Source organism: Cervus elaphus, chromosome 21, assembly GCF_910594005.1.
Source record: "Cervus elaphus chromosome 21, mCerEla1.1, whole genome shotgun sequence".
Lineage (NCBI taxonomy): Eukaryota > Metazoa > Chordata > Mammalia > Artiodactyla > Cervidae > Cervus > Cervus elaphus.
Genome location: NC_057835.1, coordinates 7,389,831 through 7,413,893, shown reverse-complemented (window position 1 = coordinate 7,413,893; position 24,063 = coordinate 7,389,831). Strand labels below are relative to the sequence as shown.

At 51.4% G+C, this 24,063-nt stretch overlaps 1 protein-coding gene across 3 annotated transcripts in view; it reads left to right on the top strand.

Annotated features, from left to right (window-relative positions):
* The first annotated feature begins 10,387 nt into the window (after window positions 1-10,387).
* Window positions 10,388-24,063, top strand: part of DENND3 (DENN domain containing 3) — a 52,957-nt gene continuing 39,281 nt past the window's right edge. For 2 of the 3 annotated variants that reach the window (XM_043879941.1, XM_043879940.1), the window contains exons 1-6: window positions 10,388-10,632; window positions 16,465-16,566; window positions 18,611-18,890; window positions 19,425-19,540; window positions 21,509-21,651; window positions 21,849-21,960. In XM_043879941.1, coding sequence (XP_043735876.1) covers window positions 10,531-10,632; window positions 16,465-16,566; window positions 18,611-18,890; window positions 19,425-19,540; window positions 21,509-21,651; window positions 21,849-21,960 — 855 coding nt within the window. In that variant the 5' untranslated portion in view covers window positions 10,388-10,530. The remainder of the gene's footprint in view (window positions 10,633-16,464; window positions 16,567-18,610; window positions 18,891-19,424; window positions 19,541-21,508; window positions 21,652-21,848; window positions 21,961-24,063) is intronic. The other variant, XM_043879942.1, reaches the window with a different exon arrangement.

Below are 24,063 nucleotides of genomic sequence, written 5' to 3'. Positions count from 1 at the left end.
GCAGGTGAGGTCAGGCCAAGGCCCCTAAGCTGGGTGCCCAGGGGGCTCCACCCGGCCAGGCTGGGCAAGGAGGGCAGCCTGGGGGTGGTTACTGGTAACCATGGACGGGGGCAGGTGGGGCCCCTGCCCAAAGGCCAGGTAAACACAGATGTTCTGAGCTGAGGTGGTGGTGGGCCGGAGACACCAGGTTTTGGTGGTAGCAGATTATCTCTTCATTCTGCTGCACCGGAGGGTTCCCTGGGCCTCCAGTGGACTCCCAGCTCCACCGCCTGTGGGGCTCCTCCCTGCCTGAGTTTTATCAAGTAGGCCTGGTGAGGATCTTGGCCCAGAGCACCGTGTGGGGTCTACAGAAGGAGGTGAACTAAGATCCCACATGCCATAGGGCATGGCCAAAAAAAAAAAACCCAACAAAAGGGACATTCGCTCTTATCTGGCAGAGTGTGGTATGGATTCAGTGATAAAGGACGGAGATAATTCTAAAATGACAAGGGGTACGGTTATCGATCTGCAGATATCACTTCAAACACCAGTGTTTAAAAAACAGCTCTGTGAGCAGCTTGTGGCTGCCAAGGGGGAGGGAGGGAGACGGGTGGACTCGGAGCCTGGGGTTAGCAGATGCAAACTATTACACAGAGAATGGATAGGCAGCAAGGTCCTACTGCACAGTGCGGGGAGCTATGTTCAACAGACTGATAAGCCATAGCGGAAAAGACTATGAAAAAGAATGGATATATATATAACTCAGTCACTTATCAACTAAGTTAAACAAAATTTTAGTATATGTGCTGCCGAAGCGAGCACAAGTTAAACAAAATTAAAATTTTGTTTTACTTCAATTAAACAAAAATAGGAGCTCTGCTGTTTTGCAAGTTGTGGTACCTTGTATATCTCATATATATGATAAACATATTGCTTATGTGTATATATATTAATAAATGCTCAGTCATGTCTGTCCAACTTTTTGCGACCCTATGAACTGTAGCCCACCAGGCTCCTCTGTCCGTGGGATTCCCCAGGCAAGAATACTGGAGTGGGTTACTATTTCCTCCTCCAGGGGATCTTCCCCGCCCGGGGATCAAACCCATATCTCTTGAATCTGGTGGATACTTTACCATTGAGCCACCTGGGAAGCCCATATATATATATATATATATATATATATATATATATATATAAAATTTACATGTTTCTCTCTAATTTTTCCCAATTAGAATACAGTTGAGCATCTGTCAGGTCTGAACGAGCCAGGAAGTGTAACCAGGGCATGGATGCTCCACTTTCATGATAAGGTGACAAAAATCAGAGTATAAGTGAGACGGCTTTCCTTTCCGAAAAACCATCCCCCAGGACTCGGGATCTCTCGCCAATGGCAGCCAGCATGGTGATGCGACAAGATGGCCTTTCTGACTGGCTTGGGTATTAAACAGACTTGGGGAGACATCATGGCATGAGAGGAACTTGGTCTATTCAAGAAAAGCTTATTTTTCATAAACGAATTTTAGTGTAAATAAAGATTTCACCTTAAGGGAAAGAGCAGAATTGCATGTTGACTCGGCACCTTCATTTACATGTCTTTATAAAGCGCTCAATAAAAATAGGTTCGAAATGATTGTAAGAAAACCGCCACAGTGCACGCTGAACTATAGGCGCCATCTTTAGAATTCCTCCTCCCGCTTCTATGTTTGGTGGGATGAGGTTCCGGTCCATGGCCCAAGGTGCTGTTGGGTGCTGGCCCTGGGAACGTGCATCACCCACCCCAGCTGAGGGTCCCCGTCAGCCACTGAGATGGCCACCCTGTTGGACTTGAAGAGAAACACAGAGGCACAAGACAGCCACTCAGGAAGGGAGAGGCATAGAGGGACTTTGCCCTGTGCCAGCCCGTCTCCAAGAAGGAAAAGCAGACATCCACGCTGAACAAGACTTCAGCACGCTTGGGGGCAAGCATGTGGAGCAGCCCCCGAGATGTGAGTCTGAGTCCCGGGCTCCCACTGCTTTGGAGCGTGGCCTCGGTTAGGTACCTGGCCCTCGAGGGAGGTTCTGGAGGGTAGGAACCCAGCTGGCTGGTGTCTGCGTTTCTGACACATAGTAGGTGGTCAATTAGTATCAGTGTTATGTGCGTGGATGAATTCACCTTCCGAATTTCCAGGGATCATTACAGATTAGGGCTGTGCCAGAGAAACAGAATGCCAGCCACAGACAATCCTATAGCCGCGTTAAACACAGTGAAAGGACACAGGTGACATTCATTTTAATAGTTCGTTTATTTAACTCAACTTATCTAAGGTGTTACCATTTCAACTGGGATCAATGTACAGATTAGTAAGGAGGTGCTTGATATTCTTCTCCCGTGCTGACTTTGAACTCGGGAGCAGCTCCCTTCACCTCTGCCCGAGGCAGTGCTGGCCCGCGTGTGGCTGGTGTCCTTTAAGCTGGGCAGCGCAGGACTAGAAAAACCCAGCACCAAGTACCAGCGAGCGTGGGCAGAGGGGCAAGGGCAGGGCCGTGTGTGGTTACCTCATCGGCACAGAGCAGCAGGAGGCAGACCTGCCAGGCGGGGCCCCCTCTTGACCCCCCGGAGCTCCACGCCCTGGCCTGGAGGCCTCTGCTCCTCTCTGGTTCCAGGACCTGGTCCAGGGCCTGGCCTGGGGCAGGAAGCAGCTGCTGAGGCATTTTTGCAGTGAGAACAGCAGGACTAGCTTAAAGGACCCTTCTGGGGCCAGAGGTGGGTGAGGGGCGGGCGGCTGGGTACTGCGGCCATGCCCCCCTCTGTCTCCAGGGCCTGGCACAGGAAGGAGCTCCCCAAACGGAACCCACCGTGGGGCAAGGGTTGCGTCTCAGGCAGTGACATTTTAAATGAACCCACCCTCGGCTGACTCTCCCCAGGCCTTCATCTGAGGCCGATGTCACATCCGGCCCTCCCCGACTCTCCAGTGGGGAGCATTCCTAGATGTGGGAGCGGCTCTTTCCTTCCGTGAAGACCTGTGTGTATTTCCTTGAAGGGCTCCAGGTGCTTGGAAAGGATGTCTCAGCGGGCCACCCTGGTGGGTGGGGGCCGGGGCCAGGGAGACTCAGGTCCAGGGTCCTCCCTCGTCCTGGCCACCTTCCACCAGGTAGCTGTCAACACCCCCAAGCTCACACACACACCCACAGACACGCACGTACCCAGAGACATGCATGCATGCACAAACACCAGGGAATGGGTGCCGGTGGCTCCATGGGTGGCCAGCTGAGACGGAAGTGAGGCAGCAGCTGGGCCTCGGGCCACTGCCCCTCCCGCCCGTGGGCTCAGCCTGGCTTGGGGTTTGGAGGTGAAGTGGGGCGGAGCTCGAAGCTGACCCGAGCTTCCCCGGGGAGAGGGAGGCATCCGTGATGAGGCTAGAACTGCCCCAAGAGGCCGGGCAAGCAGGGCACCCTTGGAGAAGGCGTCCTTCCCTCTAGTGGGCACAGGACCAACCTCCGGCCCCGCGCAGGACTGGCCTCCACAGGCTCCTTAAGAGCCTCCCTGGACTAACTCCTCTCTCGGGAATCTGTCTTGTGATGGGAAGTGGGTGCTTCCAGGTTTGAACTCTCACTGCCCTGGGAGGTAAGAGTTGAGTGGGTTTGGCCAAATAGTCTGAAAACCCTAATGACAACACTCCAGCGTTTGAGGCCCTAATAACTTCCAAGCAAGCACCACCTGCTGAGGGGCCTGCGCTCTAACAGCTGACCCACCCAGGGACATCTGCCTCCCCACGAGGGCTGCTGCGTGCTCGGGAGTGAGGGGTTTACCTTGCTGGGCCGTGGGTCCTTCTGCCAAATGAGGTGACACCTGGTCATGGGCGGTAGGAGTGATGGATAAGAAAACACACTTGTGCACATAAAGCATCAATTAGGTCTGTAATCAGCGGCCATTGGTGCACCATTGCTGCGGGTGGTCTCTCGCCTCCCTCTAACCTGGCCAGGCTCTGCAATGTGCTGGGGTTCCCAAGGAGGGGAGAATCTGGAGCAAAGTGGGGCGGGGTATCAGCATTTCCCAAGGGTTCCCTTTGCCCTCACCCCAGCCTCTCAGGGTTGGCTTGCCATCACCCTCACAGATAGGGAAGGATGGAAGCTGAGGCTGGTCATGGGTCTTTCTGCATCTAGTGCAGGTAACATTTTAGTCTGATGGGTGCTGGGCAGGACCCTGTCTCAGGAGAAGTTCCCTCGTGAGGGGGCTGACCTGGGGCTCTGGAGCCAGAATCAACCAAGAGGTCAGGCTGGTTCCAAGGTTGGAGCCCAAGGGCAGTCACAGGGCATATAAGCCTCATGGTCAGAGGGACCTGATGAGATTTCTCAAGAAGTAACAGGGTGGGGAGGGCCGTCGCCCCAGCCTGGGTGCAGGGAGCAGGGAGGAAGGGCTTCCTGGAAGACGAGGCATCTGAGCCAATGAAAGGTAAGTCAGAGTTATCAGAGAGGAAGGAGGGGCCGTGCATTCCAGGGCAGTGGGAACAGCAGGTGCAGTGGGAGACAACCTTGAGTGACCTTGGGCTTCCCTCTGGGGCCCCGAGTGGGCTGGTACCTGACTTCTCTTTTCCCACCCGTTTACTGTCAGCTGTCTATTTTTATTTGTCTTGATTCCTAGTCCGGATGAGTTAAGACAGCTCTCACATCTGCCACCTTCCTCTCGCCCGAGCACACAGTGGCAGCCGGACCGCAGCTTCCTGTCTGTCTTCGCGCAGAGGAGGACGAGTGCTGTCACCCAGCCGTGCAGGCCCGGAGCCCCCGGGCGGCTCTGCACAGCGGCTTTGGCTCTGCACAGCGGCTTTGGCTCTGCAGCCGCAGGCGTCGACGCAGGCTCCTGGCACCAGGGCCGCAGGTTCCCGGGTCTTCCTTCTACCATCCTTTCCTGCCTAGAATTTTCTTTGAGGGAGACCCTTCTTGGGGGGCCGTCTAGTTTCCGAGTGGACATCCTCCCGGCCACTAGCCTGCTGGGGCCCTGAGACAGCCCAGGAGGCAGCGGACTATCTTCCCTGTGTCCTTTAGAAGTCACTCGTTTCGTCTTCCTTCTGTCCTCTCTCAGCCTTTCCCTAGCTCCAGGCCACCTCCTCAGGGACGGGGGGCTGGGGTAGTTTCTTGGTGATTGAATTTAGGGCAGTATCTTTACTGCAATTGTATTTTGTTAACACAACAGAGTTCCAGAAATAGATGAAACCATCGACTTTCTGTTTCTTTTCCTGATGAGGTGTTTACAAAGGACACGTCCATCCATCCTCATGCAGACACCCCCAGCGCCACCCGCTGTGGGAGCGCAGACCCAGCCTGTCCCTGCGCTGAGTCTGCTGTCAGCACGCCCTGCCCTCCAGGGTTTCCTGACGTGTGTGTGTGTTTTGTCCACGGTCATTAAATGACATCATAGTGTATATTTTCCTGTGACTATTCTTTCTACTCACTATTGGGTCAGTGAGTCACTGCTAAGCGTCACCCCACTGACCAGGTGGACCCTGATCAACGGTCAGCGGAACTTCATTCTTTTATTTGTCAAATACTCCTTGGGCACCTAGTACTTTGTGCCAGACACAGAGCTGGGCACCGGGAACTGACATGCCAGGGTGAGAACAGTGTGCCAGGGTCATGCGGCCGTGAGCGCTGGGCAGGACCCATGTCCGGGCAGATTCTGAGTCAGCACTTGGTCGTTGTTCAGTCCCTGAGTCCTGTTTGACTCTTTGTGACCCCATGAACTGCAGTGCTCCAGGCTCCTCTGTCCTCCATTATCTCCCAGAGTTTGCTCAGATTCATATCCTTTGAGTCTGTGATGCCATCCAACCATCTCATTCTTTGTTGCCCCCTTATTCTCCTACCCTTAATCCTTCCCAGCATCAGAGTCTTTCAATGAGTCAGCTCTTTGCCTCAGGTGGCCAAAGTATTGGAGCTTCATTATCAGTCCTTCCAATGAATATTTAGGGTTGATTTTCTTTAAGATTGACTGGTTTGATCTCCTTGCAGTCCGAGGGAATCTTCAGCTTTGCTACTAGCCAACGTTGTTGCGCATGGCAGTGGTCAGCATGTGGTTGGCATAAATATTTGTTGAGAAGAGCTAAAGGTTTTTATTTGTAGGAGGGAAGTCTATTACTTCCATTTTGCAACTGACAAAATGTAGCATCAGCCCAGTGATTTTGAAGCCTGGCTTAGGTCGCTCAGGGTTCCTGTAGGATGACAGCTGCCTGGGTTCGGCCAATGCCCGGTCCTCCACGGCTCAGGGAAGGGCCTGGCAGAAGGGTTTGTTGAAACGTCCCATGGAATCCTTTCCTGCAGCCAACATGAAGAGACTGTTTGCACTCTGCAAAATCCCGCAAGAAGCTGAGGGCCGACTGGGCAGTCTCCACGTGGGCCTGGGCGGTCTGCATTCCCAACACACGGCTTCCTCTTATTCATTAGTTTTTAAAGAGGAAGCAAAGTTTAATAATGGGGTATGGCTGGTTGGGGCAGGAGTGCGCTGTCTGGGCAGGGCAGGGTCACTGGGCGAGGGGGCCCTTCCTGCAGTGTGGTTACCCTGACGACCAGCAGCGCCTGCGCTGTCTGCTGTGACCCCATCACCCCACATCTCTCCGTGATGTGGGCATCACCTGACACCCCCTGTCCAGAGCCTACATGCCGTCTGTCATAACTGCCCTCTCTGGCTGTCTTATATTCTCCTATCCTATCTTCCACAGGAGAGGGAAGAAAGGGCCCAGACCCAAACACACACACACACACACACACACACACACACACAGACACACACACACACACACACACACACAAGCAGCCTGCAGGGTGTCCCATTTGATGTCCACAGGCCTGCCAAAGTCTCCTGTCCCGGAGGCTCCTCCGCCTGCCGCCTGCCTGTTCCTTGTGTGGTCTTCCTACACGAGTGGGAGGAGGCGGGGTAGGGCAGGGGCAGGTCAGGTAGCCTGCAGGGAAGCCTGAAACTACTACGCATCTGGTGGAATGCAGGCAAATCTGTGGGAATGCAGACAAATCTGGGGAGCACAGGAGGGGCACAGTCAGAGGCAGGGCTGGAGCAGGCCCCCAGGGTGGACGTTTCATCCAGCGGTGAGAGATGGCTGGCCTGCCTGAACAGTTACAATGCCCACATGCTGTCATGTGACAAGACCCCTCCTACTGATGACCAGATCACTGATCACCTATTTCCTCCCTTCTTCAAGGGACAGAGGGATGTTGCTTTGAGAATGCTGAGCATCTCACACATTTGTCCCCCATGTTTTGTGGTTGTTACGGCAAGGTTTTTTCATTGGAGACCATTTTACTTTCATATCAACCACCAAGTCCTCATAAACTGGTTGCATTTGCATATTTATATCTACATAAGAAGATATTACATCCTATTACATATGGCTCTGAAGCAGCAAAGGAAAAAGTAGAGAAAGCTGTGCATCTGGGCACTAAACCAGCTGGGGAGACGTGTGAAATAGAGTGAGGTCACAGCTTTTTTACCAAAAGTAAAAGAATATCTGTTTATCCATCCATCCACTGATGGACGTTTGGGTTATTTCCACCTTTTGGCTATTCTAAAAATGCTGCTAAAGACATGGGAGCACAAATACTTGAGTCCCTGCTTTGAGTTATTTTGCACAGCTATCCAGGAGTTGAACTGCTGGATCAAATGGCAGTTCTATGTTTAATTTTTTGAGAAACAGCTATACCATTTTCCACAGTGACTGTACTATTTTACATTCCTACCAACAATGTACAAGGGTTCCAGTTTATCCACATCCTGGCCGACAGTAGTCCTTTTTTATTTTATATTTTTATAGTAGCTATCCTAGTGTGTGTGAGGTGGGGTTTGATTTGCATTTCTCTAGTGCTTAGTGAACACATTTTCCTATACTTTTTGCATATCTTCTTTGGTGAAACATCTATTCAATGCTTTTTAAATTTTAAAAAATTTGGGTTGTTTTGCTGTTGAGCTATGGACTGTTAATCCCTTATCGGATATATGATTTGCAAACATCTTCTCTTATTCTGTGGATTGCCTTTTTGCTTTTTTCCACATTGCCCTCTGTTGCCCCAAAACTGTTTAGTTTTGATGAAATCATCTACTTTTCTTTCATTGCCTGTGTTTTTGATGTCAGATGCACATCACTGCTAAATCCAATGCTATGAAGCTCCCCCATCATTCCTTATATTTTTTCAAAAGAATTGTAATGAACACCTAACCCTTGCTAAAATGCCCAAAGAAGTGTTGATAGAGTGCAGTCCTTATAAATGCTATTAAAAAAATAACTTATGGAAGCCAAATTCCATTCCAGAAAATTAACCATTTCAAGGTAAACAACTTAGTGTCATTTAATAAATTCACAACGGTGTGCGTGCCCCCTATTTCTGCATCAGTACTTTATGGTTCAGAAACATTTTTATACCTATTTTCCCACTTGATCTGCACAGTAATCCTGAGAGCTGGACCAAATAGTAAACAAACTACACAGACTGGAGGGGAAGGAGGGGAAACTGTTTGTGAAAGACTGTTGCCAGGCAGGTACTGTGCCAGCAAGTTCTTTAACTCATCAAGTTAAAGAACTCAAGTTCTTACCCTGACTCCGATGTGATACCCACCCCGGCGGTGGGCTTGTCCGCTAGGCTCAGCTCTTCCCTTCCTCCCTCATCTGCATGTCAGCCTCTAAGTGACGCTTAAACGCGCTAGTGATTTTGATTGCTGGCTACATCCACTTCTATCTCCAGTCCATCAGCACTCTCAAGAATGGGGCAAATCTTACTGCAGGCACTAGGAAATCCCTAGGGAATGAGCTCATCAAAAAGCAAGAGTGAGGTGCTAGGAGCCCCTTCAAGGTCACCTGGTCCCTTCTCCAGGGCTAAGGATGAGGAAAGGAAGGCCCTAGAAAAGGGGGAATTGCATAGCCCTGTCTACAGACCGGCAGGACTTTCCAATTCTGGAGCTCCCTTCCTTAAACCCTTCCACCTGTAGGAGGAAAAGGGACACCGGCGCCTGTGTGAACCTTACCGGGTCCCCACCGAGATCACTGCCTCGTGTTTACCTCCTGAGTCCTGGCCACACTGGACAGCGTTTGAACAGACAGGAAGCTGAGGTCAGGGCAGCGAGGAACGCAACTGTCACACAGCTTACTTGGGGCAGACGCCAGCCTGGGTCCCTGCAAGCCCACGGCTCTGCTGTGCACACCTCCAGCAGCGTCTGTGAGCATCCTGAGCTCTGAGGTGACAGACTCCACCCTGCCCTCTACCAAGGCCGCCAACAACCCGGACATAGTGGAGAGAGCCAGACCAGTGTGAGCAAACTCTGTCTTTCTTTTCAAGTCAGTGGTTGCCACTACCGGTCATGGCTTACCAAGGAAGGCCAGGGATGTCGGGCAGCTGCCAGACCTGACTCACGATCTTAGATGACTTAACAGTGAAACACAAATCCCATGTGAGTCAGGCTGCAGCTGGTGGGGCCTCATCAGGCTGGAAAGGTTGAAGGAATCCTTTGGCGTCCGGATCCACCCCACCCCCCAATCCTGTTTTGATTTTGACCTTGCTTTGTCATTATTGTTTGACATTATTATTAAGCATTTCAGATTTTTTTTTTAAAAAAGAATCATATATTATTAGAACTAGAAAAGTTCCTTTGCAACCATTTTCCACCCGGTTTTACAGATGCTGCCCAAGGTCTGCTGGGAGGCAGAGATAGGACTGGGGCCTGTGTCCCCTCCGAGTTCTGTGCCAGTGACCAGGCCCCGAAACCAGCCTCTTGGTCCAGCCTATGGCTGGGGAGGATCACGGTCCACTGGGAACAAGCCAGGCCTGCAGCAGGTCGTGGAAGAGCTCTGTCCATCCCCCGACCCTCCTCAGTCCCGCGCTCCCCAGGTTCTATTCTAGCACCGCCCACCCTGCCCCCTTTCCTGCTGAATTTTACTCAATCTCATCGCAGACTTGGGCAGCCTTAGGTTAACCGGGCAAAGTTATTAACCGGGCGCCCTTGGCTCGCTGGCCTTTCCTGCCCTCCAACGCCCGGCCAGGCCAACTCCACGGCCCTGCTTGCAGGAGGGCTTCCTGGAGTCGGCGGCGGCGCGAGGTGGCCCTGGCCTTTTAGTCCTTCCCGGGTTGGGCTCAGGGACTTGCAGGAGACTCCCGCACCCGCGGCGCTGGTGGGCTGCTCCGAGCCCACCTGGCGACCCTGCCCACCTCTTCCCGGTTTCCCGGGAGCGGAGGCGGCCGGCTGGGAGACGAGAGGCTGACGGATTGGGGCGCTGGGCTCGCAGACTTCGCGCACGCGCCGGAGGCCGCGGAGCCGGTTAGGAAATGACGAGCTCGCGCGCCAGGCCTGGGGGGCCGATAGGCCCCGCCCCTCGTAAGGCCCCGCCCTCCAGCCCCGCCTCTCAAGGCCCCGCCCCCACATCTGGCCCCGCCCCGCGGACAGCGCTGTCGGAGGACCAGCCGGCTGCCGCTCGCGCGGGTGCTGGGTAGGGCGGCGGGCGGGGTTGCGGCCCGAAGTCCGGGCCGGGTGGCCCGAGGCGCCCGAGCCCGGTGTGCCCAGTCGGCCGCGGCCGCGGGGCAGCCATGGCGGAGGCCGCGCCGCATCACCCGGCGCTGCCCTCGGGGCTGCTGGAGCTGTGCGCGCTGCTGGGGGCCCCCCGGGACAGCCTCCCCAGCCCGGAGCAGGTGAGGGCGCGGCGCGGTCACGGCGCAGGAGGGGCGGGGCGGCGGGGTCGGGCCCGTGCACTTGGAGCCCCAGGCGTCCGCGGGGCGGGGGCGCTGCGCCCAGGTCCGGCTCTGCGGCCGCCTTCAGCCGCCGGTGCGGTAGCAACTGCCGGCCGGCCAGCTTGCCGCGGTGGAGTCGCGAGCGGCTGCGGCCTGGGGGCTCCCGCCCGCTCCCCTCCTTCCGGAAGACCGCTCCGGCGGGGACCCGGTGCAGGCGTACGGCGGAGAGAGGGCTGGAGACCGCGCGCCTCCGTCGGCCTGTTTCTTAAACGCTTCGGCCGCTAGGCTTCTCCGTCCCAGGACGCCCACCTGGGTTAGGTGGAGACGCGGCCGGGACGCCTGCACTTCCGAGGCCTCCAGGACCAAATGTTTGTCCGCTGTTACGTGATTTCACTCATTCCACAGATTCTGTGTCTCCTAGGTGCCGGGGTTGTTCTAGGCAGGGCATAAGGATGTTTTTGGTAGACTTAAGGGCTGCCTTTATGTATTTTGCATTTAGACGGTAAGCGATGAAAGGAGTTGTTTTTCGCTGTAAAACACTTTACAAGCCGCCTTCCCTTGTTCTCCACTCTGCACCCTGGTAGCCGAAGTGGCAAGCTCCTATCCCTTTCTCTGGGACGGCAGCTTGGGACGTTCTTGTTTCTTCCCTGTGTTCTCACTTTTTCTTAGTTCCGGAGCCCTGGCTCTGTCTGGGGTGGGTCTGCGGCCCTGTCCCTTGTCCCAGATGCCTGTGACGCTGTTATTTTTCTCTGACATCGCCGGTTAGTGGTGATGCCCGGTGTGTTCAGAGTCCCTGGCCCTGCTGCCCAGTTAGCCTGGCAGGTCCTTTCCTCTGGTTCCAGATGACATTTAGGAAAGGCAGAGAAAGGCATTTGAGTATTTAAGGTTGCCTGGTTGGATGGACATTACCCAGAGGAGCTAAATGTAAAGTGATCCTGATATATGTGTGGTAATGGCTTAGTGGTCTCTACTCCTTGGCTTTAGTATAAGGCCAGTTCCTACGATTTCTGCATTTCCCTCCTCCTCTCTCAGTCAGCCCTCTCAGTCTGGGTCCCTCTTTGGTCTCTTGTGTCCTCTGACCCTTGTGGATTGAGTCGAGCCATCTCTCTGCCTCTCAGTGCCAAGTGGCGTTCCCCTCTTTTTCTTCTGACGGGAAATGACCTGGTTTCGGTTGTGGTCTCTGCAGTTAGGCTGTCTTGTGTCTCCAGCGATTACAACACTGTCTCTTAGTTGCCATGATGTGAGGGGATGAATCAACTGGAATATTTACAGTGGTACTTTCCTAAACTAAACAGACTACAGTGTTTGCCAAGGCAAGTGGGCAGTCGGCCATTCTGCATTTGAGCCTTCATCCTCTTTTCTATACCTTGCTTCTCTTAGGGCTTGGGCAGAGGGTGGAAGGAACAGTGGTTAAAGGAGCAGGAGAAAAAGCAGTGTTGTGGGGTGGAGTAACATCCTCCTTCTAAGACCAACATTAATGTTACAGGTAACCAAACATAGGATATCATTCATTCAGGTCTATTTTCAGCTGTTATATTATTTTGAATGTACAAGTCTTTTCAGTTCAGTTCAGTCGCTTAGTCTTGTCTGACTCTTTGCGACCCCATGGACTGCAGCACGCCAGGCCAACTCCTGGAGCTTACTCCAACTCATGTCCATTGAGTCGGTGATGCCATACAACCATTTCATCCTCTGTCATCCCCTTCTCCTCCCACCTTCAATCTATCCCGGCATCAGGGTCTTTTCAAATGAGTCAGCTCTTCGCATCAGGTGGCCAAAGTATTGGAGTTTCAGCTTCAACATCAGTCCTTCCAATGAATATTCATAACTGATTTCCTGTAGGATGGACTGGTTGGATCTCCTTGCAGTCCAAGGGACTCTCAAGAATCTTCTCCAGCCACCGCAGTTCAAAAGCATCAATTCTTCAGTGCTCAGCTTTCTTTCTTTTTTTTTTTTTTTCAGCTTTCTTTATAGTCCAAATCTCACATCCATACGTGACTACTGGAAAAACCACAGCTTTGACTAGATGGACCTTTGCTGGCAAAGTAATGTCTCTGCTTTTTAATATGCTGTCTAGGTTGGTCATAACTTTCCTTCCAAGGAGTGTCTTTTAATATCATGGCTGCAGTCACCATCTGCAGTGATTTTGGAGCCCAAAAAAATAAAGTCTGCCACTGTTTCCACTGTTTTCCAGGGCTTTTAAATGAGGTTTAGCTTTTACTTCTTAAAAATCATTTGTCTCTGATTCAGTCATCCCTATTTGGTGACACATGAAAACAGAAGCCCAGAGATATGAGACATATCCAGCTTGATGTTAGGATAGTGTAGTGTCCTAACCTTCTGTTTTATTTATTTCTTAGATGGGGTGGTGTTTGTTTTATTGAGGTTTGTGACAAAGAATTCAAGCATACAGTTCAATCCCTAGTGAGTTATTGTGGTCAGTTACATTTCCCTCCACTCCTTGGTTGCTATGGAGACTAGACACAGAGATGCGAGGGCATCCATCATAAATCTGTCACAGGATGATGGAAAAGTGCTCAGAGCCCCTTTCATAGTGTAGGTTACTGACATAGATCTTGTGTATGGAAGCACATTTTTATTTATTTATTTATTTTAGTGGAAAGCCTCCTGGCTTTCAATTTCTAGAGCAGCACTCTCCTACAGAACTTCCCAGATGATGACAACCAGTATTGTTCACCTTCACCACGCAGTGTGGTAGCAGCTGGTCATAGGGGGCTGCTGGCTGCTTGAAGTGTGGCTAGTGCCCCTGAGGAACTAAATTTTATATTTCATTTAATTTTAATTAAGTAGTCAGATGTGGCTACTGGTGACTGTGTTGGACTTTCCTAGAGCATTTAAAAAAAAAAATCTATTTCTGTTTTATTTCACAAATGACAGCCAGTCCCATAGTGAAGATCAATGCCATTATATCATCTAACGAATTTAGAGTGTTGTGGTTTTTACTTTTTAGTAAGTTCTTGTCTGAGAGAGGAGAGCAGGAAACTACCCTGGGTGGAGTTTGTGAAAAAGGACCTCGTCTTCTTCCTGGGGGTGGGGCAGTTGAGGGGCGGTTGCAGTCTGTATCAGAGAGTAATATGAACCCTTTGGGGTCAAGGGTTGCAGTTTCAGGAGTTTAGTCTGATTACAGGGTCAGAGATGCTCAAGCATGTACAAGTAACTGCCCGTTGTTTAGCGTGATGAAGACTTGAGAACAACCCAGCTGTCTGTCAGAAGGGGATTGGGCAAAAGTAGTGCTGAACTGTGCACAGTGGGAAACCCTGAAGGGTCCCCATGGGCTTCGGGTGGCGCTAGTGGTAAAGAACTCACCTGCCAATGTAGGAGGCGTAACAGATGTGGGTTTGATCCCCGGGTCGAGCAGATACCCTGGAGGAGGGCATAGCAACACACTCCAGTGCTCTTGCCTGGAGACGCCCATGCACAGAGGAGCCTGGTAGGCTACAGTCCATGGGGTCGCACAGAGTCAGACAGGACTGGAGTGACTTAGCACAAAGTGTCAACAGGGGAGTCAGCACACTGTGTGGTTACATGGGGAAAGGCTCATGAAATCATTTAAATATGGTGATTGTGTTTATGAAAAAGTCATTTATACATTTAGGAAATGATCAGCCAGTGTCCCATGCTGTGTAGAGCATTGCTTTAGAGTCATGGGATTATGGGGGAGGCATTCCCTTCCTATTATTATTTCTATATTATTGTTATTTTTTTTAAATGAGATTGTACTGCTTATCTAATCAGAAAAGACAACAGGGATTTCCATTTTGGGGGAAAAACAGACAGCTGTGTGATGAACTGCTAAATACCGGGTTGGCGGTACTGTGGCCACGTCACTTGCACTGCCTGAAGGTAACTAGTGGGAGTTGTAGCGTTCACGGGCATTAGCGTAATGACCAACTTTCCTTGCGGACTGAGCACGCCTCCAGAGATCACGGGTGCCAGGGTGGGACTGGATGAACAGCACCCCTACAGGGCCAGAAAGAGGAGGGCAGCACAACCCCGCTCCCCACCCCACCTTTCTGAGGGTGATCCAGGACCACTGTGTCGGCAGCGACCCTCTAGGAGTGCTGTGAGAGGGGAGGTGGACTCTGGATGGTGACATTCCCGGAGGTGACGAGCCAGGCGTGATGGCCGGACGGGGTGTGTGGCCCTGGCTGCAGGGTGAGGAAAGGCCCCCTCCAGTGAGTGTGAGAGAGGAGGGGTCTCTGGTGAGGAGGGGCTGAGGCATGAGCTGGGCACTGTCCCGCAGAGCAAAGAGCAGGAAGAAGCACAGCATTGTGACAGGGGCGCATGTATTGAGGTGACTGAGGACTTCAGGCATGAGCAGCTTGGGCGCCCTGGCTCTGGAAGCGGGCCAGCTGCTGGCCAGGTGCACAAACAGTGCAGGGGCCGGTCTGACCCGGGACACATGCACTGTGGGATCCCTGCATGGGAGTACGCAGTGAGGATGATAATGAGTAGAAACAAAGGCGTTTTTTTAGGTCTGGCTTCCCAGGCCGTGCCAGTGGTAAAGAACCCGCTTGCCAATGCACAAGACTTGAGAGATGCAGGTTCGATCCCTGGATTGGGACGATCCCCTGGAGAAGGGCATGGCAACCCACTCCAGTGTTCTTGACTGGAGAATCCCGTGGACGGAGAAGCCTTGTGGGCTATGGTCCTTGGGGTTGCACGACAGAAGTGACTCAGCACACATGCACAAGGGACAGAGATTGGTCTGCGGGGCTGGTTCACTGGGGTAAGAGGCTGGCGCCAGGCGGCTGGAGCCACTGCTGTTGGGGCCGGGGGGTGATGAGTAATGTGAGCTCTTTAGACAGGGGACCCCCTTTGGGAGAGTGGAAGTAGGGCCAGGTGGGTGGGAGGGGTCATTCTCATGGCCATAACCGTGAAGATTAGTTCCTGGTGAACCTCTAAGGGCCTGCTCTGAGCCCCGGGTTTGCGAACGTGCGTGGTACAGATGGAGCAGCAGCTGGCGGTTTGTAGAGACCTTTCTGTGCCCTCCTGACCGGAGGGAGGGGCCACAGTGCCGGCCCAGCTCTGAAGACCCAAGTGGTGTCATCCCATCTCAGAGGACCACAGAGGTGGATGATCAGGGTTTTGGACATGAGCCTGAGCTAAACTTTTGAAACTAGGTTTAAGGGACCCACTGAATGTATTCGGAGGCAGTCAGGTTCTGCTGGAATGGGTCAGAGGACCCAGCTCTGGGAGTTGGACCCTGGGAGCTGTCCCCATGCATGTAGATGGAACCATGGGGGTATGGAGATGGCCCCGCAGGCTGGTGTGCAAGGAGGGACTGGGGCCAAGGATCGCCTGAGGATCACAGCGGGGAGAAGGGGTCTGCAGGGGGCCGCCAGATAAGTGATTTGCAGAAGGGAGGTAGCCTCAGGAAGTTTCAGGAAAAAGAGCTCATCAGCTGTTTGATACGGGCTTCCCAGGTGGCTCAGTGGTAAAGTATCCACCTGCCAATGTGCAGGAGCCGCAGGTTCGATCCCTGGGTTGGGAAGATCCCCTGGAGAAGGAAATGGCAGCCCACTCCAGTATTCTAGCCTGGAGAATTCCATGAACAGGGGAGCCTGAGGGGTCCATAGGGTCGAAAAAGAGCTGGGCACGACTTAGCAGTACGGGAGACCTGGGTTCGATCCCTGGGTTGGGAAGGTCCCCTGGAGAAGGGAACGGCTACCCACTTGAGTATCCTGGCCTGGAAAATTCCATGGACTGTATAGTCCATGGGGTCGCAAAGAGTCAGACACGACTGAGCTACTTTCACTTTCACTTTTCTAGCGACTGAACAACAACAGAGGCTGTCTCATGCTGTGTGGAGAGGGCCTGTTTGCTCCTCTGACTGTGGACTGTGATCTGTTCCAGGAGCTCTTTCACCGTGAGGTGAGGTGCTGCCCAGTCTCTCTGGATGTAACATCTCACATGAGGAGGAAATAGACCAGCATGTTTTCATAGTGAATTGGTCCAAACTGCTGGAGTTTGATAGGAAAGTTTTAGAGAAGATTTCATACATGTGAAGACAAGATTTCTTTTCATACACGAAGATTTTAAATTATACGATAGGGATTTCCCATGTTTGATCTTGGTTCCTACTGACCAAGGACCTGCTGGTCCTTGGCATTAACTTTTCCCCCTAAGAATAAGGAAACTGTTATCTGAATTCAGATTACATCTCATGAAAATGAGCATGTTGAGCTTCGAGTGTATTACTGACTGAAAATGCTGTCATTATAGAAGTCCTTTGAAGGCTAGGTGTCCCCTGTTATACCTCTGGTTCTTATTGATATGTTGTTGCTGGCTGTCCCTTCTCTGCCAATCACGGTCACATTTTTCTGGGGAAGTGGTGTTCTTCCTCATGCCATTTCTAGGCTCCCTCAAAGGCCCTAGGATACCCATCCCCACCATGGGGCCCAGGCCACCTCTTTCCTTCCTTACCTTTTATACCCAGAGGATCCTGCTTTAAATTTGTCTATCTTTAGCTGGCTTGGCACCTCTTCCTTCTCACTCACAGACTGAGGTTCATATACCTTCCTTGGAAGATCTGACATCAACCTGGTGCCAATGTTTGTTTAGTCCTAACTCACCAGAAAGAACTCCCTCAGGTATTTAGTTTGATAGGAAAGAGTTAGAAGATGGCTTATGTTATTTGGGGGAAGAGTGAAAAGATAAAAGCTTAAAAAAATCTTGGATCAAGTTAGAGCTGAAAAAGAATTGAGGCTAAAAGAGCCCCTTTTGTGGCTCCTGGGACGGTCGTGTGGATGGAGGGAGGAGGCTGCTCCTCTATGTGAGTGGGGCCTCCTCACCCCTCTTTGTGTCCCTCCACATCACAGGTGACACAGGCAACGTGTGTGGTGGCCCGGCTGGCATGGCAGTCTTGTTGTTCAGCTGCTACGTCGTGTCCGACTCTTTGTGACCCCATGGACTGTAGCACGCCAGGCTTCCCTGTCCTTCACTAACTCCTGGACTTTGCTCAGACTCATGTCCATTGAGTCAGTGATGCCATCCAACCATCTCATCCTCTGTTGTCCCCTTCTCCTCCCACCTTCAATCTTTCCCAGCATCAGGGTCTTTTCAAATGAGTCGGCTCTTCATATCAAGTGGCCAAAGGATTGGAGCTTCAGCATCATTCCTTGCAATGAACATTCAGGGTTTATTTCCTTTAGGATGGACTGGTTGGATCTCCTTGCAGTCCAAGGGACTCTCAAGAGTCTTCTCCAGCACCACAGTTTGAAAGCCTCAGTTCTCTGGTACTCAGCCTTCTTTATGGTCGAACTCTCACATCCATACATGACTACTGGAAAAAGCATAGCTTTGACTCTACGGACCTTGGTCAGCAAAGTGATGTCTCTGCTTTCTAATATGCTGTCTAGGTTTGTCACAGCTTTTCTTCCAAGGAGCAGGCATCGGGCACGTGTCAGCAAATGTGTCTGTGTGGATCTGAGAAGACGCAGAGCCCTTCTCGGGGCCCACCCTCCACACCAGCCTCTGCGGGGGCTCAGGAGCTTCCTGGGGGCCCACAGGGGTTGAGCACTTGAACTGGGTCCCCTCTCTTAGTCCCTGAACTCTCCTCTTGAAAGGGAAGCTCAGAGGGGCCAAGTAATCTGCTGTGGTTCCCGCGGCACTAGGATCTGAAATCAGGTCTCTATCGTGGTGCCGGAGCCTTGGAGCCGAGGGGCCAGTTTAATGTCCGTGTCAGCAGCTGAATGACCAGGCTCTGGGAGGGTCTGTCGCTCATGGAGCAAGGGCCTGAGAGTCCCTAAAAGCAGGTCTTGTCATCTCCAGCTGCTGGTGGGAAAAGCCAGGCACACGCTGCTGAACTCGCCTGGGGTTTGGGGGCTGGAGTGGCCAGGAGACAGGCTGTGGATGCTCCCACGAGGGCTGGACAGCGTAGGGCCTCGGTGCTGACTCCCATTTCCTCCTGCCTAAGGTCGCCCAGAGGAAGGGCGTCAAGGGCCCGTCTTCTCTGGATCCGGCGGTGCTGTCAGTCTTCGTGCCTCCTTTTGTCATGAAGGAGGACAGTCAGCTGGCCGGCATGAACTGCACGACTCTGGGTAAGAACAGGAAGCGCTCCTTCCGGAAGAAGAGAGAGAGGCCCAGAGCGGAGCTGGGGAAGGGTGTCCCCGGCGGCCCCAGGGGCCCGGACCCTGAGGACGTGAGCATCCCCAACGGCGTGGACCTGCTGGCTCTGCCACAGCTCTGCTTCCCAGGTGCGCACGGGCCGGCCTTTTCCTCCATGGGCCAGTTCCCGCTGATGAGCGGGCTTCTGTTCTGGCTTCACTTTCTCCCTGGTTTGCGAGAGAGGTGCAGATGTCTGGTGTAGAAAACCTGGGCCAAAGGACTCAACAGAAGGGCCTGTCTGGAGGCTCCACTGAGAAATTGATGGGGTTTCCTGGTGTTGGGGATTAAAACCTGCAAAGGCTGGACACCCCTCCCCTGCTGGGCTCGGGACCCAGCCCCTACTTCAGGTGCAGCCTGAAGGTTCTGCCTGGGGGCCTGTCCCCCTGACCCTTCACGAAGGCTTCAGAGCACAGAGCGCCGGCAGAGACACTGCTGCTGGGGGGAGTGGGGGGGGAATGAGGGAGGTGCTGCGCGGCCTGAGGAGTTAGCCTGACTGGCCGTCAAAGAGCCACAGGTGACCACGGGGTGGGGGGACGTGTCCTGTCGCTTATGGTTAGCCCAGGCCTCAGGGCGGACCCCACGTGACTGGACTGAGGCTCCTTCTTTCTTTTCTCTTCCTACAGGGGGATTGTGTGTGGCCTCTGAGCCCAGAGAGGACTGCGTCCACTTTCTGGTGCTGACCGACGTCTGCGGCAACAGAACCTATGGCGTGGTGGCACAGTACTACCGACCCCTGCACGTGCGTGGTTCGCACAGCTGCCTTCTGAGACTGGGTCTAGGTTGTGGGGTTATTTTGCAGTGAAATACACACTACGTGGCAATCACCATTTTAACCATTAAAAAATGTGTAGTTCAGTGGCATTAAGTATGTTCACAGGGCCGAGCCACCATCCCCACCGTCTAGTTCCAGGACGTGTTTATCACTCCAGAAGGCAGTGGGGTCTCATTAGCAGTACTCCCCAGTCCCCGCTGCCCCCAGCCCTGGGCCCCCGCTCGTCTGCTGTCTGCCTCTGTAGCTTTGCCTGTGCCGGACATTTCGTGTCGGTGGAATCATATGACACGCGTCCTTCTGTAGCTGGCTTTTCCCCACTTGGTGTGATGTCTGCAGAGCTCGTCCGTGTTGGAGCACGTGTCAGGGCTTCACTGCTTTTCACGGCTGCGTGATACCCCACGGTGTGTATAAACCATGTCCTGCGTCTGCATTCCTCAGCGGAGGGAACGGGGATTGTTTTCGTGTGCGTCCGGTCCCTGGGCTTAGGTTTGGAGAAGATGACTCAGTCATCAAGCATTTAGGAAGTGTTTTCTGAGCAGGGCTGCTATGTGTGACCCAGCTGGCCTGGGGGAGTTTGTAGGGACGATGATGGACCGGAAGGTACAGGGTAATCGGCTGTCTACTTCCAACCCCGAGGAATAGTCCCCTAGGGCCCACATGGGGATCCCTTATATTTTTTACATAGTTTAAAAATTTTTTTTAATTGAAATGTAGTTGATTTACAATATTGTATTAGTTTCAGTGTGTGGCAAGGTGACTCAGTTATGCATATATATACATAGACTTTTTAAGATCCTTTCCTTTATAGGTTATTATAAGATACTGAATATAGTTCCCTGTGCTATACAGTAGGTCCTTGCTGTTTATTTTATATGTAGAAGTATACATATATATATATATATTTTTTTTTATGTAGAAGTATATATATTTTAATCCCCAAATCCCAATTTATCCCTCTCCCTTTATTCTTTTGGTCACCATAAAGTTGTTTTCTGTGAATTTATTTTTGTTTTGTAAATGAGTTCACTGTCTCATCGTTTTAGATTCTGCATATAAGCAATGTCATATGAAATTTGTCTTTCTCTGGCTTACTTCGCTTAGTACGATAATCTGTAGGTCCATCCATGTTACTGCAAATGCCATTGTTTCATTCTTTTTTATGGCTGAGTAATACTCCATTGTGTACATTCACCACGTCTGCTTTATCCGCTCCTCTGTGGAGGGACGCTGAGGTTGCCTCCACGTCTTGGCTCTTGTGAACAGTGCTGCTGTGGACCTTGGGGCATGTGTCTTTTGGAATTATGTTCTCTCCAGACACATGGGGGGCCCTCTGATATTGTGCCCTGTGTGAGCTGTGCAGAGAGCTGTGCCTTTAGGAATCCCGCTGCCATGTTCTTTTCTGGTGGATATCCCCCCATCATGGGCCAAGGCCCCCTCCTGCCCCCTCCTCAGTCCCCAATGCCCACCTGGCTTCCAGCCCTCTTGAATATTGCCTTTTGCCTAAGTGGGGCCCCCTTCTCGTGTCTCACTGTATTCTTAACTGTGCACCCCTCTCACTGAAGGCAGCGAGCTTCTCCCAGGCAGGGTCCAGTCTTACTGTCTGTAACCCCAGCACCTCACTCAGAGCGAGCTCCCCACAGGCTCCGTCAGTGCTGGTCGGGAGAGAGGAGCTTCTCCCGGGCAGGGTCCAGTCTTACCATCCGTGTAACCCCAGCACCTCACTCAGAGCGAGGACCCCACGGGCTCCATCCTTGCTGGTGGAGAGGCTGGTGCTCTCTCTCGTGAGGCGGTGGCACAGGCGGGACCGGCCAGATGTGCAAGACGGCTGTCCAGCCCCCATCCAGGTGCCTCTCTGGAGAGGCCGCACCACTGAAGATGGAGCCCGGGGTTTGCCGGGATTTGACGGGAAGTGACGGTGCTGTTGCTTTTCTCCAGGACGAGTACTGCTTCTACAACGGCAAGACGCATTGGGAGGCGTCGGGGCTGGGTGGGAGTGCGGCCGGCTGCTTCGTGCCCTTCGCGGTGTGCGTGGTCTCCAGGTTCCCCTATTACAACGCCCTCAAGGACTGTCTCTCCTGGTGAGTCTGCATCCGCTCCCTGGAAAGCCTGCCTGCGCCCTGGGCAGCCAGGCTTCTGGGCTCCCACACCCGAGTGCTCCCCTGGTGGTGAGAAGTCCTGGAACTCCTGGAGCAGAGATTTCAGCTCTGATTAGCAATGCAGATGATGATTGGATGCTCGTATTTATTTTGTGATTTGATTTTTCTTTCAATTCCAGTTTATTGACTCATCTGAAGTTCTGTAAAGATTTCGAAGTTGACAATCACATAAAAGATTTTGCTGCAAAGCTGTGTTTAATACCTAGCCCACCACCTGGACCACTCCATTTGGTAATGAAATCCGAATTATCTTTTTTTTTTTCTTTGCAAATAGTAAAAGTAATATGATGAAGATGGTTTATTTATTTTTAATTGACATACAGTTGATTTACAATGTGTTAATTTCTGCTATATAGCAAAGTGATTCAGTTATACATATATATGCATTCTTTATATTCTTTTCCATTCTGATTTATCATAGGATATTGAATATAGTTCTCTATGCTGTACTGTTGGACCCTGTTTATCCATTCTGTATATGATAGTTAGCATCTGATAGTCCCAAACTCCCAGTCCAGCCCTCCCCACTCCCTCCCCTTTCGCATCCGCCAGTCTGTTCTTACATCCCTGAGTCTGTTTCTGTCAGGAATAGCTTCATTTGTGTCATATTTTATATTTCACATGTAAGTGACACCATACGGTATTTGTCTTTCTCTTTCTGACTTAGTCTGATAATTTCTAGTTGCATTCATGTTGCTGCAGATCACATTATTTCTTTCTTTTTTATGGCTGAGTAGTAGTCCATTGTGTATAGGTACCACATCAGTGAAGATGGCTTAATTCTTTTAAATGATTTTAAGTTCTAGCTTTGCTTAAATTTTGCTTCTCAAGTTCCTCACAGAAGCATTTTATGCATTGTGTCCAAAGGTTAGGAAACTAGAAATAAATTAGAAAATTTGTCTTCTAAAAATTTAAAAATAAAATTTCAGTCTAAAAGTCAAATATTTAGGCCTGAGTTTTGCTGAGTGGCGTATGATTAACAGATATTGAGCTAGTAATAGGCCCCTTTGGTGGTTAACATGTTAATTCATTACTGGCTATTCAGAAAACACATCAAATTTACTTACATTACAAATACCCCCCTTTTTTTTATATTGAATATGAGGTTTATATTTAACTTATTGATGTTTTTTCTTGTCCAGTGTAGTTAGTAAAATACAAGTGGTTTGGTTTTTTTGTTATTCATAGTGCCCTTGTGTTATTTAATTGCTAGACAAGGGTTCCCAAACTGGGTTCCTTGAAACACTGGTTGAGATGTTATTGGCTCTTTCGTGGTGGGAGGTTTCCGGGTTAAAGAAAGTTGGAGAAAGACAAGCTTATTCCGCTTTTGCTGAGTAACATGCCAGACTGCTAAGCTGTGTGATGAAACCTGTTTGAGTCAATGATTTCCAAACTAATTTAACTGTGGGATGTTTCCTTTTTTTGAAAACAAACATCTATTAAATAAATTGTCTTGAAGTACATAGTAAATGTTAATTTCACTCTGGTAGTTCCTTCTGGAAGATTTTACATATACATCTTGTTTTTTCTATGTTTTTGATTATTATGAACAGTTGAGAAATTATTAGGATGTTTGTGATTATTATTTATTATTAAAGTATATACACCTAGCAGTCTGCTCGGGAGGGACATCCCACCAAGTACATTCCTGGCTCAAGGTTGGGCAGGATGTTTGTCTCTCTGGGTTCCAGTCTCAGAACCCTTTGTGGGGAACGTTTGTTGGATTTCCGTGTCAGGCAGTCATCTTTGCTATGTGGATACCTGGTACTTTCGTGCAGTGAAATCATCACAGTTTATGTTCCTATGCCAGAAACTCAACCCCTGCTCACTGAGGCCCTGCTACAGCAGTGAACCAAGCTCCCTGAGTTCAGAACAGCGCTGCTACTGCTGCTGCTAAGTCGCTTCAGTCGTGTCTGACCCTGTGCGACCCCATACACGGCCGCCCACCAGGCTCCCCCGTCCCTGGGGTTCTCCAGGCAAGAACACTGGAGTGGGTTGCCATTTCCTTCTCCAGTGTGTGAAAGTGAAAAGTGAAAGTGAAGTCGCTCAGTCACGTCCGACTCGTAGCGACCCCATGGACTGCAGCCCACCAGGCTCCTCCGTCCATGGGATTTTCCAGGCAAGAGTACTGGAGTGGGGTGCCATTGCCTTCTCCTCAGAACAGTGTTAGGGTTACCTATAATTTGTAGCAGTCTGCCTCTGAGCGTAGGTCATGTGTAAATAGTACTTAACACCAGTTTTCTGTATCCTAGACTCTTGGAGTAACTAATACTTTGTTCCTACATTTCTACCACCTGGAGTGGGAAAGCTTACTGAGGAAATTTTTTGGGGCGG